Genomic DNA, 19,653 nt, shown 5'->3' with positions numbered 1-19,653 from the left:
AAGTCTTAAATAGGTTATTTAAGTGTAGGCATATAGCTTTGTTAAAACTGTTCGCAGCACAACTCTGAACTTATACTTTACCTACACTGTAATGAAAATTATCTTAATACTTACTGAAATTAGTTAAACATTTTTACATTGTGTGGTGGATGGTGTATTGTTATAAAGTGATTCCTGATTATTATGCAGTAATGTATATAGTTCAGAGTTCAAATCTGTTAATTCAGAAAGGTACGTTTTTTCGGGGTGTCTTAATCAGGTTACACAAACAGTTGTTTCGCAAAATAGAGTACCTTGTTTCCTCTATGCATTCTACTACATTGAATATATGTTAGTATAGTGTGAATACTGATGATGAAAAATGATTTTAATTCAATTTCCCTTAGTTGCCAGCTGTATCCGAATTCTCATCAGGTGAAACTATGGGTCATTCTGGTGACAGGCTGGCAGCTGCATTTGGAGTCACGAGGAAAGAACAGGATGATTACGCTCTCCGGTCACACAAACTCGCTCATGAAGCTCAGCAGAAGGGTTACTTTACAGATGTAGTGCCAGTTAAAGGTAAATTATGGGCTCTGTTAAAGTTTATGAAGCTTTTTGGCCTCATCCCCATTGCAGATATGGAACTTTCAAATACATTAAGTTGTCCCCAATTTGTTGTATAGAAAAACTACTGCTTACACGGAATGTTTGTATAAAAGGTACTGAATTTTCCTAACATATTTTTTATTTTATATTGATTTATTTGTGGGACACAATAAATTCAGTAACAGATACTTTCAATTTTTGTAAGAGCAAGGATATTTCAGGACATAAAACTATCATTTGGACTAATATGGTGAATTCTCAATTTTTTCAATTTAATACACTTATTTCGAGAAGGTAAAATTCATTAAAATAATAAATTAAAATTTACTACTTGACTCCAAACATACCAGTATCTGCAGTTCACCAACTTCAATCAAACTTGTTCCCGTGATTTTGTCAAAAGATCAATATAGCTTTTAAGTTTCATCATTCATAAACCCTTCATAAACTTAGTTTTAGGCCTCTTTCTGATGTTCTAGCATTTTGACTGTAAGGAGTACTGGCATATTAACTAATTTCTGTAGTAGATACTGTAACCAAATGGTTTCTTTGGTCCATTACTACTGCATCTGTGGAGGTTGCCACTACTACTTGCAGCTGCCTTTTCCATCATTCTGTCCCCCATCTACAGCTACATACTTACTCCGCAAGCCACCGCATAGTACTTAGCAGAGTGTACCACATACCACTACTAGTCATTTCCTTTCCCATTCCACTCGCAAATAGAGAGGAGAAAGACTGGCTAGAAGCCTCTGTATGAGCCCTAATTTCTGGCATAATTGTTGGGAGTAGAATTGATCTGCAGTAAGCCTCAAATATCGGTTCTCAGAAATTCTGCAATAATACCTCCAGGTATTCCCATTTGTGTTCACATAGCATTTCCACAATATTTGCGAGCTGATCGAACCTACCAGTAACAAATCTATCATCATGCGTCTGGATTGCTATGATGTCCTCCTTTAATCACATCTGCTGGGATCCCAAACACATGTGCAGTACTCAAGAATGGCTTGCACTAGCTTGCTATACCCCTATCTGCTTTATAGAGGAGCTATGCTTACAGGAGATAAAAGAAGAAAATATAAAAATGCAGTAAATGAAGCAGGCAAAAAGGAATACAAACGTCTAAAAAATGAGATTGACAGGAAGTGCAAAATGGCTAAGCAGAGATGACTAGAGGACAGATGTAAGGATGTAGAGGCTTATCTCACTAGGGGTCAGATAGATACTGCCTACAGGAAAATTAGAGACCTTCGGAGAAAAGAGAACCACTTGTATGAATATCAAGAGCTCAGATGGAAACCCAGTTCTAACCAAAGAAGGGAGAGCAGAAGGATGGAAGGAGTATATAGAGGGTCTATACAAGGGCAATGTATTTGAGAACAATATTACGGAAATGGAAGAGGATGTAGATGAAGGTGAAATAGGAGGTATGATACTGCGTGAAGAGTTCGACAGAGCACTGAAAGACCTAAGTCGAAACAAGGCCCCGGGAGTAGACAACATTCCATTAGAACTACTGGCAGCCTTGGGAGAGCCAGTCCTGACAAAACTCTACCATCTGGTGAGCAAGATGTATGAGGCAGGTGAAATTCCCTCAGACTTCAAGAAGAATATAATAATTCCAATCCCAAAGAAAGCAGGTGTTGACAGATGTGAAAATTACCAAACTATCAGTTTAATAAGTCACAGCTGCAAAATACTAATGCGAATTCTTTAGACGAGTGGACAAACTCGGGGAAGATCAGTTTGGATTCCGTAAAAATATTGGAACAAGTGAGGCAATACTGACCCTACGACTTATCTTAGAAGCTAGATTAAGGAAAGGCAAACCTACGTTTCTAGCATTTGTAGACTTACAGAAAGCTTTTGACAATGTTGATTGGAATACTCTTTCAAATTCTGAAGGTAGCAGGGGTAAAATACAGGGAGCGAAAGGCTATTTACGATTTGTACAGATAGCAGTTATAAGAGTCGAGGGTTATGAAAGCGAAGCAATGGTTGGGAAGGGAGTGAGACAGGGTTGTAGCCTCTCCCCCAATGTTATTCAATCTGTATATCGAGCAAGCAGTAAAGGAAACAAAAGAAAAGGTATTAAAATCCATGGAGAAGAAATAAAAACTTTGAGGTTCGCCGATAACTTTGTAATTCTGTCAGACAGCAAAGGACTTGGAAGAGCAGTTGAATGGAATGGATGGTGTCTTGAAGGGAGGATATAAGATGAACATCAACAAAAGCAAAACGAGGATAATGGAATGTAGTCGAATTAAGTCGGGTGATGCTGAGGGAATTAGATTAGAAAATGAGACACTTAAAGTAGTAAAGGAGTTTTGGTATTTGGGGAGCAAAATAACTGATGGTCGAAGTGGAGAGGATATAAAATGTAGACTGGCAGTGGCAAGGAAAGCATTTCTGAAGAAGAGAAATTTGTTAACATCGAGTATAGATTTAAGTGTCAGGAAGTTGTTTCTGAAAGTATTTGTATGGAGTGTAGCCATGTGTGGAAGTGAAACATGGACGATAAATATTTTGATATTTTGGACAAGAAGAGAATAGAATCTTTCAAAAGAAGGGATCGGTTGGTAGGACATGTTCTGAGGCATCAAGGGATCACCAGTTTAATATTGGAGGGCAGTGTGGAGGGTAAAAGTCGTAGAGGGAGACCAAGAGATGAATACACTTAGCAGATTCAGAAGGATGTAGATTGCAGTAAGTACTGGGAGATGAAGCTTGCACAGGATAGAGTAGCATGGAGAGCTGTATCAACCCAGTCTCAGGACTGTAGACAACAACAACAACAACAACAACAACATGCTTACACAAATTCTCCCCACGAAACGGAGTCAAGAATTCGTGTTTTTCCTGATGTGCTTATCCTATTTCGTATCGCTTTGTTACGCCTAGATATTTAATTGATGAGTCACAATGCACATTACTAATGCTGTATTCAAACATTATAAGATGGTCTTTCTACTCGTCTGCATTAATTTACATTTAAACAAATCCCATGCCACTTTCCTTGACGTTGACCTCCACCTGTCCAATGGCCAGCTTCACACGTCCGTCCACATCAAACCCACCAGCAAGCAACAGTACCTCCATTATGACAGCTGCCACCCATTCCACATCAAACGGTCCCTTCCCTACAGCCTAGGTCTTCGTGGCAAACGAATCTGCTCCAGTCCGGAATCCTTGAACCATTACACCAACAACCTGAAAACAGCTTTTGCATCCCGTAACTACCCTCCCGACCTGGTACAGAAGCAAATAACCAGAGCCACTTCATCTCCTCAAACCCGGAACCTTCCACAGAAGAACCCCAAAAGTGCCCCACTTGTGACAGGATACTTTCCGGGACTGGATCAGATTCTGAATGTGGCTCTCCAGCAGGGATAAGACTTCCTCAAATCCTGCCCTGAAATGAGATCCATCCTTAATGAAATCCTCCCCACTCCACCAAGAGTGTCTTTCCGCCGTCCACCTAACCTTCGTAACCTCTTAGTTCATCCCTATGAAATCCCCAAACCACCTTCCCTACCCTCTGGCTCCTACCCTTGTAACCGCCCCCGGTGTAAAACCTGTCCCATGCACCCTCCCACCACCACCTACTCCAGTCCTGTAACCCGGAAGGTGTACACGATCAAAGGCAGAGCCATGTTTGAAAGCATCCATGTGATTTACCAACTGACTTGCCTACACTGTGAAGCTTTCTATGTGGGAATGACCAGCAACAAACTGTCCATTCGCATGAATGGACACAGGCAGACAGTGTTTGTTGGTAATGAGGATCACCCTGTGGCTAAACATGCCTTGGTGCACGGCTAGCACATCTTGGCAAAGTGTTACACCGTCCGGGTTATCTGGATACTTCCCACTAACACCAACCTGTCAGAACTCCGGAGATGGGAACTTGCCCTTCAGCATATCCTCTCTTCTCGCTATCCGCCAGGCCTCAATCTCCGCTAATTTCTAATTTCAATTTGCCGCCGCTCATACCTCACCTGTCTTTCATCATCATCTTTGCCTCTGTACTTCCGCTTGTGTCTGTGTATATGCGGATGGATATGTGTGTGTGCGAGTGTATACCTGTCCTTTTTTCCCCCTAAGGTAAGTCTTTCCGCTCCCGGGATTGGAATGACTCCTTACCCTCTCCCTTAAAACCCAAATCCTTTCGTCTTTCCCTCTCCTTCCCTCTTTCCTGATGAGGCAACCGTTGGTTGCGAAAGCTTGAATTTTGTGTGTATGTTTGTGTTTGTTTGTGTGTCGATCGACCTGCCAGCGCTTTTGTTTGGTAAGTCTCATCATCTTTCTTTTTAGATTAATTTACATTTATCTACATTTAGATCAAGCTGCCATTCACTACACCAACTAGAAATTTTGTCTGTCATCTGGTGTCCCCCTCCACATGCTCAAGGATGACACTTTGCTATTCATGAGAGCGCCATCTGCAAACAGCACTAAATTACTGTTTTCCAGCTTAATAATCTGAAAACTTGTTCTTAGACGGTTAAGAATGGTTTTGATGAGATTAGATTTCCTTAATTGACTCGTCTTTCAGGTATGAATTTCTTTCAGACCTAATGAAAGCTGCAGCATTGATATATGATGTATTCTTCACTGTACTAACATTGGTTGAAACAATGCCCTGTTCGTGAAGGGTGATACTGAGACACTTTATAAAAATGTATGAATCCCTAACAAATTGGTAATATATACCCATTGTCGTGTTCCATAATTTGATTCATGGCTTGCGAGTAGTCTTTTACACTGATTCCACTCATAAAGGCAGCTGTTACTTTACTTAAGTAAAATCCAATGTATGTGCCACCCCCCCCCCCCCCTTTCCCTCCATCTGAATAGCTAGTTATGATTCTTGTGACTATGTTTACATTATGGTCAGGAGACTCTGTAGTTTATAGTGCTGTATATCTTGTCTACCTCCTTTTTGTGTAGCAAAACAATTTTAGCATTGGTCTTGTTTTGGGGGAACTGGCTTCCTCTGAAAACCTATTGTAAATAATTATGCAAGTTATTGTTTTACTTAGCTTGAAACACCTTCTTGCTCCAGTTCAGATTTTATTTTTATTCTTATTTGTAACTGTAACAAATTTTGCTGTTTAAATATGTTTGCTAAATAATTTCTTCCTTTGTAATGCACATAAAAATAATGAAAATATTTCTTGTGTATTGACACCCTTAATAATTTTTATCTTTATGAATATACCTGAAGTCAACAAAATGGAATGAATGCAAACTTGAAGTCAGTGGACATAACCTGTGTGAAATATTTACTTCTGTGGTTTGACTTGTTCTTTTGCAAATAGAGAAGGTAAATTATGTTGCTTATCGTCATCATTTATCGCATTAATGGGCCTTTGAGGCCTACAGCAGAACAACAATAGAAAAAAACATTACAAACACAAAAACCTCAATATGTTGCTCAAGGATAAAATTAAAGCATGCTCCGTGTAAATATATAGGGAGATAGACAGCTCCTAAAACTACCATAGCAGTGAATACAGTCTTTTAGTTCTTAAAATGTACATCTGTTCTAAGTAGTTCTCAGAGAAAGTGTTTAGTATTGTTTTGCAAGATGTCTTGCCACTCGCATCACTTAAACTGTGCATAGCAGAATAGATAGTCTAATAATCAAACAACCTCGATGATGGTATGATTGGGAATACATATGTCAGTAAGTTGAGGTTTTCTCTAAAAGTTACATCTGGGAATGATTGTGGTGGTCAATAGAAGGACCCAATTATAAGTTTATGCCCATCTTAGTGATCTTCCTTGCAGCCTCATTTTCCCCTCTTAGTGCATTTGAGCTTCTTTCTACTGAGACAGATGCATCACCTTAATTTTCTATTACCAATTGATCACTAGGATTTTAGTAGTTTTGTGTGTGTTTTGGAGGAGCGACCTTCTCTGGGTCCTAGGTTAATATTCGTACAGCTGATTGAACAGTTGCCTAATCCAAGGGGGAAAAAGTGCGTGCACCCTGTACAGTCAGCTGCCTGGATAACCGCTTCCGATCTGTAGTGCATCCTTAACCCATTTAGGGGGGGACCCTACAGTCATCAGACCTGTAGCACATCTAGAAAAGACAGCAAAATTCGTCACAGAACATTGAAGTTTCTGGTTCAAGCCTCTTACTCAACTCATTAGGAAACCACACAGCATCAGATATTTTTATGGTTTTATTTTTGTGGTATTTGAAGTTCAGAACTCCAATCTAAATCTGCCAAAGTACATAGATAGATCTCTCGATATCTCATGGATCATTTATGTATATAGAGAAAGAGGTTGTGTCGCATTTCCCTGGGGCTTTCTTGACAATACCCTTGTCCCTGGACAACTCTCACTGTCAAAGACATTGTGCTACATTCTATTACTTAGTCTTTGAGCCACTAACATATCTAGGAGCCCTCTCCATATGTGTGGACCTTTGCCAGTAGTTTGTAGTGGGATGCTGCATCAAATGCTTTCTGGAAATCCAGGAGCATGGAATCTGCTTGTTGTCTTCTATCCATGGTTTGTAGGATATCATGTGAGAAAAGGGCAAGCTGAGATTTGTGTGAGTGATGCTTTCTAAATCTGTGCTGGTTTGTGGACAGAAGCTTTTAGAGGAAATTTATTACATTCGGACTTAACAATGTTTTCGAGAATTCTACAGCAAACAGATGTTAACCCTGAAGTAGTCCTGTAGGTGATTGTTACCCAGTGATTTTCTTTGTTTTGTTGTTGCCCGTTTAGGTTGCCCAGACATGGATTGATGTTGCTTAGAATTCCGTAAGTTTATCCACATTGTGTGCTCTGTCACATGACTACTGCAGGGTTAAGGATCTACATCTGTGCTCTACAAACAACTATGAAGTGTATGTACTGTAGAAGGTAATTCCCATTGTAGCATTCGTTTGGATATCTTCGTGTTTCATTCTCAGGACAGGAAGAATGAATCCTAGGATGCCTCTTTGTCCATGGTAGTTAATCTAATCTTGCCTTCATTGTCTCAAGAATACACTATGTGATCAAAAGTATATGGACACCTGGCTGAAAATGATTTGAAAGTTCATAGCTCTCTCCATTGGTAATGCTGGAATTCAGTATAGTGTTGGCCCATCCTTAGCCTTTATGACAGCTTCCACTCTTGCAGGCATACGTTCAATCAGGTGCTATAAGGTTTCTTGGGAATGGCAGCCCCATTCTTCCCAATGTCGGTCGGTGAGGCCTGGCACAAAGTCAGCGTTTCAAATCGTTCCCCCCTTGCAGGTCCGGGGGTTTAGAATAGGCTTGAGGTATTCCTGCCTGTTGTAAGAGTCAACTAAAAAGTGTCTCGCATGTTTCGGCCTTTGTGATGGTCCCCTGTAGGGTTTCACCTCCATTTTTCAAAATTTTCCCCAACAGCAAGCCAATTGGGGAAGGGCACCTTACATGGTGCATAGTGTCCATCACGCGCTGAGACCTCTCGCATCCTTCATTGATGTGGATCTGCACTGCCACTCACTCTCCAGCTGTTGGGTGAGGTCACCCTCCTGGGTGAATTTCCCTCCATCCTTTGTGCAGTATCACGTTCTGCACTGTTGACGATAATGAACTTCTTAGCTTGTTTCCACCAAATACCCAGCACGGTAGCCAGTCTGTTGTGGTGGGGCGGCCGTGTACCCTGTTGGTTGTAGCCCCCTGACCACATAGGGATTGCTCTGCCTGATGCCTGTGCCGTTGACTCCCCACGTATGCCAAGGAGTAGATGCCCATCACCCTGGGGCATTGGGACTTCCGGCAATGGCCATCCTCCCAGGTGGTGGCTGCTGCTGCTAGGTGGCGCCTGTGGGGAGGCCCCCTGGTCAGAGTGGGTGGTGTCAGGGCAGATGACACGTATTGAAGCATAGTACGTGATATCTTCCTGGTGGTGGTCAAACACCAGCAGTCTGTAAGCGATCAGGGTCTTAACCTTAATGTTAGGAAATGTGACACAAAATCGTCCCCCTCCGACAATACCATGGGAGGAACGCCAGGCTAAGGATGACAGTGAAGCTTATTCACCCCTGTACCTCATGTAAGAGTGTTGACGGGGAATCTTTCTTGTCAATAAGACCTCAGTTTTTTGTGGAGCATTTAGAGGACGAGTTTTAGGGAGGTGGAGGGCTTGTCCAAAATGAGATCTGGTCTGGTCTTGATCAAAACAGCATCCTCTGCCCAGTCGAGGGCATTACTTGCTTGTGACAAGCTGGGGGATGTTTCTCTATCTATCACACCCCCATATGAGCTTAAATATGGTCCAGGGTATCATATTTCACAGTGACCTTTCGCAGTCTGACAATGAACCACACACCAATTTAGAGCAGTGAGATATCCAACTCATCTGGCACGTCCACTGGAGTCCAAAGGATGATCAGATTGCCACCAGTGCCTTCATCTTGGCCTTTGAGGGTCACACATTACTCGAGGTGATGTAAAGCCATATATTCCACCCCCGATGTGGTGCTTTAAGTGTTGGAAGTTCGGCCATGTGTCTTCCCTCTGTACTTCCAGCATCACCTGTCAGTATTGAGGACATTCTTCACATCCCATTACTCCGTGTGCCCCGCCTCCCACCACCTTTTTTCACTTGCGGAGAGTGCCATTCACCTTGCTCACCAAACTGCAAGATTCTCCAGAAAGAAAGAAAAATAATGGACTACAAGACCATGGACCGACTGACCTGCATTGAGACTAAGAGAAAATATGGGAGGCTACATCCTGGGCATATGATGTCAACCTATGCCGCCGCTATGACAACATCTTTTGTTCGCCTCATACAGTTGGCTCTCAGAGCTGTCAGACTCCACCTGCCCCCTTGATGATGGGGGTGGGGGGGGGGGGGGGGGCACTTCCCTCCCTGTTGCTCCTGCACAACTTACTTCAGGAGCAACATCTCCCTTCCCCACCCCCCACCCCCAACCATCGTGAATGTCAGTCCCCACTTCTGATCCAGAGAAGCGTAAGTCTTCTTCGGCTCCTCTCGCCAGGAAGGGATCCCTTTGGGGTCACTCCCTTCCCAGGTTCCTACCAGTGCCAAAGCTGGCACTCATCAGTGGCTGAAGCAACCACAGGTAGCTGGTCGTAGAGTTTCACGGACTTCCTCAGTTCCTAAGACTGAATCAGTGATTCCCTCCCAGCCAGTCCTACCTAAGGAGCAGCGAGAGAAACCGAAAAAGAAAAGACCCCCAAGAACCAAGGCACTGCGGTGACACCCACACCACTACTACATACGAGCACTGTGTCTGAGGATGAGGTGGAGATTCTAGTGTCCATTGAAGAACTAGATCTTGCTGGGCCCTTGGTCACAATGGATGTCGATCGCGCAGGTACTCATCTGGCGACAGAAGGTGACCCTGAGGTGTAGACTGCCTCATTGAATGTTTCATGCCTTCCCAGTCTCACAATCACATAGTCCTCCAGTGGAATTGTGGCGGTTTTTTCCACCACTTGGCTGTGCTATGGCAACTGTTAAGCTTTACACCTGCTTTCAGTATTGCCTTCCAGGAAACCTGGTTCCCGGCAATGCGGGCCCCTGAATTCCCCGGCTATAAGGAATATTACGGGAACCGTAGCGACTATAATAGTGTCAGGTGGAGTTTGCGTCTGTCCTGAACTCAGTATGTGCCCCTTCAAACCCCTCTTGAAGCTGTGGCTGTCAGGATAAGGGTGACACAGGAAATAACTGTCTGCAATGTATGTCTTCCTCCAGAAGGTGCAGTACTGCTGAACGTATTGGCTCCACAGATTAATCAACACCCTAAACATTTCATACTTTTGGGAGATTTTAATGCGCATAACCCCTTGTGGGGTGGTGCCATGCTTACTGGCTGAGTTAGGGAGGTTGAAAATTTTCTGTCACAACTCGACCTCTGCCTCGTAAATACAGATGCCCCCACACATTTCAGTGTGGCACATCGAACATGTTCGGCTATTGATCTCTCGGTTTGCAGCCCTGGCCTTCTCTCATCAATCCACTGGAGAGCACATTACGACCTGTGTAGTAGTAACCACTTCTCAATCTTCCTTTCACTCCCCCAGCACCATGCCCATGGATGCCTTCCCAGATGGGCTTTAAACAAGGCAGACTGGGAAGCCTTCGCCCCTTGTCACCGCTGAATCTCCCCACATGGTGCCATCGATGTTGTCATTAAGCAGGTCACTACAACGATCATTTCTGCAGCGGAAAACGCGATCCCTTGTTCTTTAGGGTGACCTCGGCGAAAGACAGTCCCATGGTGATTGCCAGAAGTCGATGAGGCATTTAAAGAGTGTCGGCGAGACGTAAGCGGCACCCTTCCCTAGAGCACCTAATTGCCTTTAAGTGGCTCTGTGCCTGCGTTCGCCAGCTTATAAAAGGACGGAACCAGGAGTGTTGGGCGAGGTACAGGTCGACCATTGGGTGCCGTAAGTCACCTTCGCAAGTCTGGACGAAGATGAGGCATGTTTTTGGGTACGAGATCCCAATAGGTGTCCCTGGCATTAACATCAATGGCGTGTTGCCTACTGACACAAACGCGATTACCGAGGACTTTGCTGAGCACTATGCTCGAGCCTCTGCATCAGATACCTACCCCCCCCCCCCCCAGCCTTTTGCACCTTCAAACAGTGGATGGAAAGGAAAGTCCTCTTGTTCACTACACGCCACTGTGAACCCTATAAAACCCCATTTACATAGTGGGAGCTCCTCAGCACCCTTGCACATTGCCCCGACACAGCTCCTGAGCCAGATTGGATCCACAGTTGGATGATTAACCATCTCTTATCTGACTACAAGTGACATCTCCTTGTCAACCATCTCTTATCTGACTACAAGTGACATCTCCTTGTCATCTTCAACCGGATCTGGTGCGATGGCATCCCATCACAGTGGCGATAGGACACTATCATTCCAGTACTCAAACCTGGTCAAAACCCACTTCATGTGGATAGCTACTGGCACATCAGCCTCGTCAAGTTTTTTTGTAAGCTGCTGGAAAGTATGGTGTGTCGGCAGTTGGGTTGTGTCCTGGAGTCGCGTGGCCTACTGGCTCCAAGTCAGGGTGGCTTCCGCCAAGGTCGCTCTACCACTGATAATCTTGTGTCCCTCGAGTCTGCCATCTGAGCAGTCTTTTCCAGGTGCCAAAATTTGGTTGCCTTCTTTTTTGACTTACTTAAACCATATGACACGACCTGGTGACATCATCATATTGTCACATTGTATGAGTGGGGTCTGTGGGGCCCGCTCCCAATTTTTATCCAAAATTTCCTGTTGCCCCGTACTTTCCATGTACAAATCAGTGCTGCCTCCCATTGTTCCCCCCTGTATTCAGGAGAAGGGCATAGACTGTGTGTCTATTTTTAGTGGCTATTAATGGTCTAGCAGCAGCTGTAGAGCTGTCTCTCTCTCGTTCTTTTTGTGGATGACTTGAGCATTTCATACTGCCTACAGAGTGTCATTCACGAGGCTGTCATGGACTCTAGCCCATGGATTCGTTTTCAGCCACGAAGTCATGTGTCCTGCATTTCTGTTGGCATCACGCCATTTATCCAGAACAGAACATTACCTTCATGATGATCCATTCACTGTAGTGGGGACATATCGATTCTTAGGACTGGTTTTCGATACCCGATTGACTTGGCTTCCTCACCTTTGTCAGCTTAAGTGGAAATGATGGCAGCACCTCAATGCCTTCCACTGCCTGAGCTACACCAAAGGCTGCAGATCGCTCTACACTGCAGCAGCTGTACATAGCCCTTGTTTTGTCTCACCTTGGCTATGGGAGTCTGGTTTATGGTTCGGCGGCGCCCTCAGCCTTGCATTTACTCAACTTAGTGCACCACTGTGATGTTCGTGTAGCGACTGGAGCTTTTAGAAAAAGTCCGGTAACCTGTGTACTGGTGGAGGCTGGAGTCCCTCTCCTTGAAGTCCATTCTTAATATATGATGTTCTTAATATGTATTAATGACTTGCCATTCTATATTCATGAAAAGGCAAAGTTAGTTCTCTTTGCTGATAATACAAGTATAGTAATCACACCTGACAAACAAGACTTAACTGATGAAATTGTTAATACTGTCTTTCAGAAAATTACTAAGTGGTTCCTTGTAAACGGACTCTCACTGAATCTTGATAAGACACAGTACATACCGTTCCGTACAGTGAATGGTATGACGCCATTAATAAATATAGACCTTAATCAGAAGCATATAGCTAAGGTAGAATATTCCAAATTTTTAGGTGTGTCCATTGACGAGAGATTAAATTGGAAGAAACACATTGATGATCTGCTGAAACGTTTGAGTTCAGATACTTACGCAATAAGGGTCATTGCAAATTTTGGTGATAAACATCTTAGTAAATTAGCTTACTAAGCCTATTTTCACTCGTTGCTTTCATATGGCATCATATTTTGGGGTAATTCATCACTGAGGAATAAAGTATTTATTGCACAAAAGCGTGTAATCAGAATAATAGCTGGAGTCCACCCAAGATCATCCTGCAGACATTTATTTAAGGATCTAGGGATATTCACAGTAGCTTCTCAGTATATATACTCTCTTATGAAATTTGTTATTAACAACCAAACCCAATTCAAAAGTAATAGCAGTGTGCATAACTACAATACTAGGAGAAAGGATGATCTTCACTATTCAAGATTAAATCTAACTTTGGCACAGAAAGGGGTGAATTATACTGGCACTAAAGTCTTTGGTCACTTACCAAATAGTATCAAAAGTCTGACAGATAACCAACAAGTATTTAAGAAGAAATTAAAAGAATTTCTGAATGACAACTCCTTCTACTCCGTAGAGGAATTTTTAGATATAAATTAAAAAATAATAATAATAAATAATAATAAAAAATAAAAATAAACACAAAAAATGAGAGTTGTTATATTAACTTAAGTATGTTGTTATATTTAAAAAGAAAGATGATGAGACTTACCAAACAAAAGCGCTGGCAGGTCGATAGACACACAAACAAACACAAACATACACACAAAATCTGGCTTTCGCAACCAACGGTTGCCTCGTCAGGAAAGAGGGAAGGAGAAGGAAAGACAAAAGGATATGGGTTTTAAGGGAGAGGGTAAGGAGTCATTCCAAACCCGGGAGCGGAAAGACTTACCTTAGGGGGGGAAAAAGGACAGGTATACACTCGCGCGCGCGCACACACACACACACACACACACACACACACACATATCCATCCATACATACAAGACACAAGCAGACATTTGTAAAGGCCAAGTATGTTGTTAAATTAACTTAAGTATGTCATGTATTGGAAAATTTGACTCGTTCCACATCATTACGAAATATCGTATTCATGATCCATGGAACTAGTATTAATCTAATCTAATCATTCACATACACCTCCTTAGTGTACACCTAGTCTGCAGATTCTTCTGGACCTTTCGCATGGCTGTAAGGACTCCGTTAACCCTGCTGCTCTCCACTATCACTTCCTCTTGTTTCTTGACGTGTACTGGGGCCATGAGGTGATTTACACCGACAGCTGGATGACTGATGGGTCATGTAGGCTTTGTGTATGTTGATGGAGGACATACTGAGCAACACTACTTGCCAGATGGCTGTGGTGTTTTCACTGCAGAGCTGGCAGCCATATCTCGTGCTCTTCAGCACGTCCGCTCATGTCGTGACGAGCCATTTCTTCTGTGTACTGACTCCTTGAGCAGCCTACAAGCAATTTCTATATTTTTAGGAATTATATTGATTCTTCTTTTTTATTATTTTCCCTTTGTTCTTAATTACTTCAGGTTAGAGGCATTATTTCTGTTTGTAGAAAGAGTATCTACCAACCATTAAGTTTCAGAAGTTTCAAAGCTATAAATGAGGAGCAGAATATTACGTATGTTCTTCTTTTTTGTCATTTTGTCAATCGGATTTTGGCTTCAGTTGCCTTGATTAGACTTAGACTATAGTTGTCGGGGTGCAATATTCTACTACTGCTTTAGACAACACTAGCAAAAATGATCTGTCATGTAAGTCTAAGTTCAATTAATGAGAAATTAATACTGTGAGTGTATACATTATTGTGCTTTTCATTTATAATTATGAAGTTGTTCAACAAATAAGTGACAGAAGACTCAATTAATGTAAGTTTCAAACCTTTACTCCAGTATCAATGCTTTAGCTTAAAGTGAGGCTCTTGAAAGCAATCTTATTGTCTTAATGGCTGGCTGTGCTGCTGGCATGCATGCTGTAATAGTCAGTATGGAGCTGTACCTGTTACATAATAGGTTTTAAAAATAAGGCCTTCAGAATTAAATCCAGTAGCAGTTTTTTGGATGTCAGCTACTGACATGAATTCCTATGAAACATGCACATATTATTACAAAACTTTTATTCTGGATAAGCTGTTTTACCAGCACTGCTATCAGTTTCCATTCATAGTTAGTTTGTCTATACACATTATTCAGTTTTGATCACAATACTAAAGAGCTGAACTTCACGAATTCCCAAATGCTTGTACTCACATTGCGGCAGCCGACATTAAACGACTTCAGAAACGAGTAGTTTCCAGATTGTGGGGCTTTGGTGTCCATATGTGTTTATATTTCCTGCTCTCATCAATTTACAAGCATAGTTGCAATGTTCTTGAGTGACAAATCAAATGACCTGTCCCCCCCCCCCCCTCCCCCCAAAAGAAAGGCAGTTTTGAGCCCCACACTTCCCTCCATTACCAAATTAACCCTTTCACTACTGTGGGCATGTATACACCACCTGCTACACTGTTCCCCAGGTGCAGTGGACACGTATACGTGCGCCTCTTGTGTTTTTTTACATGTATGAAAGCATCCTGAGGCGCCAACCTCTCCCTGCTGTGGACGAGTTACTTCTCTACATCTAAATCTACATTTATACTCCGCAAGCCACCCAACTGTGTGTGGCGGAGGGCACTTTACGTGCCACTGCCATTATCTCCCTTTCCTGTTCCAGTCGCGTATGGTTCGCGAGAAGAACGACTGTCTGAAAGCCTCTGTGCGCGCTCTAATCTTTCTAATTTTACATTCGTGATCTCCTCGGGAGGTATAAGTAGGGGGAAGCAATATATTCGATACCTCATCCAGAAACGCACCCTCTCGAAACCTGGCGAGCAAGCTACACCGCGATGCAGAGCGCCTCTCTTGCAGGGTCTGCCACTTGAGTTTGTTAAACATCTCCGTAACGCTATCACGGTTACCAAATAACCCTGTGACGAAACGCGCCGCTCTTCTTTGGATCTTCTCTATCTCCTCCGTCAACCCGATCTGGTACGGATCCCACACTGATGAGCAATACTCAAGTATAGGTCGAACGAGTGTTTTGTAAGCCACCTCCTTTGTTGATGGACTACATTTTCTAAGGACTCTCCCAATGAATCTCAACCTGGTACCCGCCTTACGAACAATTAATTTTATATGATCATTCCACTTCAAATCGTTCCGCACGCATACTCCCAGATATTTTACAGAAGTAACTGCTACCAGTGTTTGTTCCGCTATCATATAATCATACAATAAAGGATCCTTCTTTCTATGTATTCGCAATACATTACATTTGTCTATGTTAAGGGTCAGTTGCCACTCCCTGCACCAAGTGCCTATCCGCTGCAGATCTTCCTGCATTTCGCTACAATTTTCTAATGCTGCAACTTCTCTGTATACTACAGCATCATCCGCGAAAAGCCGCATGGAACTTCCGACACTATCTACTAGGTCATTTATATATATTGTGAAAAGCAATGGTCCCATAACACTCCCCTGTGGCACGCCAGAGGTTACTTTAACGTCTGTAGATGTCTCTCCATTGAGAACAACATGCTGTGTTCTGTTTGCTAAAAACTCTTCAATCCAGCCACACAGCTGGTCTGATATTCCGTAGGCTCTTACTTTGTTTATCAGGCGACAGTGCGGAACTGTATCGAACGCCTTCCGGAAGTCAAGGAAAATGGCATCTACCTGGGAGCCTGTATCTAATATTTTCTGGGTCTCATGAACAAATAAAGCGAGTTGGGTTTCACACGATCGCTGTTTCCGGAATCCATGTTGATTCCTACATAGTAGATTCTGAGTTTCCAAAAACGACATGATACTCGAGCAAAAGACATGTTCTAAAATTCTACAACAGATCGACGTCAGAGAGATAGGTCTATAGTTTTGCGCATCTGCTCGACGACCCTTCTTGAAGACTGGGACTACCTGTGCTCTTTTCCAATCATTTGGAACCTTCTGTTCCTCTAGAGACTTGCGGTACACGGCTGTTAGAAGGGGGGCAAGTTCTTTCGCGTACTCTGTGTAGAATCGAATTGGTATCCCGTCAGGTCCAGTGGACTTTCCTCTGTTGAGTGATTCCAGTTGCTTTTCTATTCCTTGGACACTTATTTCAATGTCAGCCATTTTTTCGTTGGTGCGAGGATTTAGAGAAGGAACTGCAGTGCGGTCTTCCTCTGTGAAACAGCTTTGGAAAAAGGTGTTTAGTATTTCAGTTTTACGCTTTTCATCCTCTGTTTCAATGCCATCATCATCCCGGAGTGTCTGGACATGATGTTTCGAGCCACTTACTGATTTAACGTAAGACCAGAACTTCCTAGGATTTTCTGTCAAGTCGGTACCTAGTATTTTACTTTCGAATTCACTGAACGCTTCACGCATAGCCCTCCTTACGCTAACTTTGACATCGTTTAGCTTCTGTTTGTCTGAGAGGTTTTGGCTGCGTTTAAACTTGGAGTGAAGCTCTCTTTGCTTTCGCAGTAGTTTCCTAACTTTGTTGTTGTACCATGGTGGGTTTTTCCCGTCCCTCACAGTTTTGCTCGGCACGTACCTGTCTAAAACGCATTTTACGATTGCCTTGAACTTTTTCCATAAACACTCAACATTGTCAGTGTCGGAACAGAAATTTTCGTTTTGATCTGTTAGGTAGTCTGAAATCTGCCTTCTATTACTCTTGCTAAACAGATAAACCTTCCTCCCTTTTTTTATATTCCTATTAACTTCCATATTCAGGGATGCTGCAACGGCCTTATGATCACTGATTCCCTGTTCTGCACTTACAGAGTCGAAAAGTTCGGGTCTGTTTGTTATCAGTAGGTCCAAGATGTTATCTCCACGTCTCTCTATGTCTCTGAGTAAAGTTCAGAGTATTTATCGTTTACATATGCCTCTCTCTGCATGCCAACATTTGCAAAAACCTTGTTTCAGTATCTCAGATCTTTTATAGAGACATAGTGGTTATGACGACACATTTTGCAGTGTGCGAGAACATGAGTGGGTGTGTTAAGCGGTTGTGCTTCGGACAAAAACTCAATAATTCAAGAATGAAATGAGATATTCTTCTGCTCTCAATTTTAAATAAAATTTCAATATCTTATCTCATTCACTGCAATACATGAGCTATAAAAAAAAGAAAGAAAAAAAAAGGGGGTATGCAAAGTTCATGTGACACTTTTTACCTTTGTAAAATCTTTAAAATTTTGCACAATGTTTTATTTAATTTCATGCAATATAGTAACTGTGGCATGTAATGAAAAGAAATTTAGCCCTTCGAGTGAAGATACCAGACAGTAAGATGCATAAAACTAGTTTCTACCCTAGTAGTTTTCTTAAAAATAGATGATTGTGTTTCATAGCAGGCGGCAAGTCCACACGGACAGAAATTGGATTGTCATTCCAGATATTCCTTCAGATAGAAAACCCAATAACTCAAAGGTATATCATTGTGCTCACAGTTGTAAATGGAATTTTGATATTCTTTGAGTGAAGACACAACACTTCAGGATGTGCTAAAACCAAAATTTTTGTACCTGATAGTTCATGAAACATTGGATGACAGCATTTGATATTGTGCAGAATACCATCTCTCAGCACAGGCACCAGCATTTGAGAAGCAGTACAGCTATAATAAAAGCCACTATAGCACGGAGCACATATGTAGCAGTCAAGGGGTCAACTGTGCCATAGTGACAGAATGTGTACTAACAGTGTAATGTTTCTTTTACTCAAATTGTGCCATACATTTTTGCCTGTCAGATTTGATTCAGTATGTCATAGTTAGATGTCCAGTCTATCCGTTACTCACGTTCTCCTTAATAATAATATTTTAAAGTTGCTTTTGTTAATGTAACCCTCCAGAAAGTTCATCGAAGCAGTGTAAAGGTTGCAGGCAGTTACGTGTAATATGCTTCAGTAAAATTTCCAGTGTAGGAAAAATTCATTGAAACTTAATTTAGTCACTAAATTTAAGATTTCATTTCAAAGGCAAAAGTTAACTTACAGAGAAGGGTCATGTAAATGTACTATTATTTGCTACTGCAAAATTAAATTTGTTAAGCATTTATCTCTAAGCTAGTCACTTCATGCAACTGTGTGGTATACTCCTAAACACTTTTTGCAGTAGTTAACTAGAAAATGCCTGTTTGCATGCTGCACATGAATTCATTTTAAGTTGTTGTTGTTGTTGTTGTTGTTGTGGTCGTGGTCTTCAGTCCTGAGACTGGTTTGATGCAGCTCTCCATGCTACTCTATTCTGTGCAGGCTTCATCATCTCCCGGTATTTACTGCAACCTACATCCTTCTGAATCTGCTTAGTGTATTCATCTCTTGGTCTCCCTCTACGATTTTTTACCCTCCACGCTGCCCCCCAGTACTAAATTAGTGATCGCTTCATGCCTCAGAACATGTACTACCAACCGATCCCTTCTTGTAGTCAAGTTGTGCCACAAACTCCTCCCCAATTCTATTCAATACCTCCTCATTAGTTATGTGATCTACCCACCTAATCTTCAGCATTCTTCTGTAGCACTACATTTCAAAAGCTTCTATTCTCTTCTTATCCAAACTATTTATCATCCATGTTTCACTTCCATGCTCGATGTTAACAAATTTCTCTTCTTCAGAAACGCGTTCCTTGCCATTGCCAGTTTACATTTTATATCCTCTCTACTATGACCATCATCAGTTATTTTGCTCCCCAAATAGCAAAACTCCTTTACTACTTTAAGTGTCTCATTTCCTAATCTAATACCTTCAACATCACCCGACTTAATTCGACTACATTCCATTA

At 42.2% G+C, this 19,653-nt stretch overlaps 1 protein-coding gene across 2 annotated transcripts in view; it reads left to right on the top strand.

Annotated features, from left to right (window-relative positions):
* The window catches only part of LOC126091922 (trifunctional enzyme subunit beta, mitochondrial), a 101,993-nt gene that overhangs the window by 50,329 nt on the left and 32,011 nt on the right, over positions 1-19,653 (top strand). For both annotated transcript variants that reach the window (XM_049907242.1, XM_049907241.1), the window contains exon 6: positions 387-561. In XM_049907242.1, coding sequence (XP_049763199.1) covers positions 387-561 — 175 coding nt within the window. The remainder of the gene's footprint in view (positions 1-386; positions 562-19,653) is intronic.

This window comes from Schistocerca cancellata, chromosome 7 (genome assembly GCF_023864275.1).
Source record: "Schistocerca cancellata isolate TAMUIC-IGC-003103 chromosome 7, iqSchCanc2.1, whole genome shotgun sequence".
NCBI lineage: Eukaryota > Metazoa > Arthropoda > Insecta > Orthoptera > Acrididae > Schistocerca > Schistocerca cancellata.
This window is presented reverse-complemented; position numbering and strand designations above follow the sequence as displayed.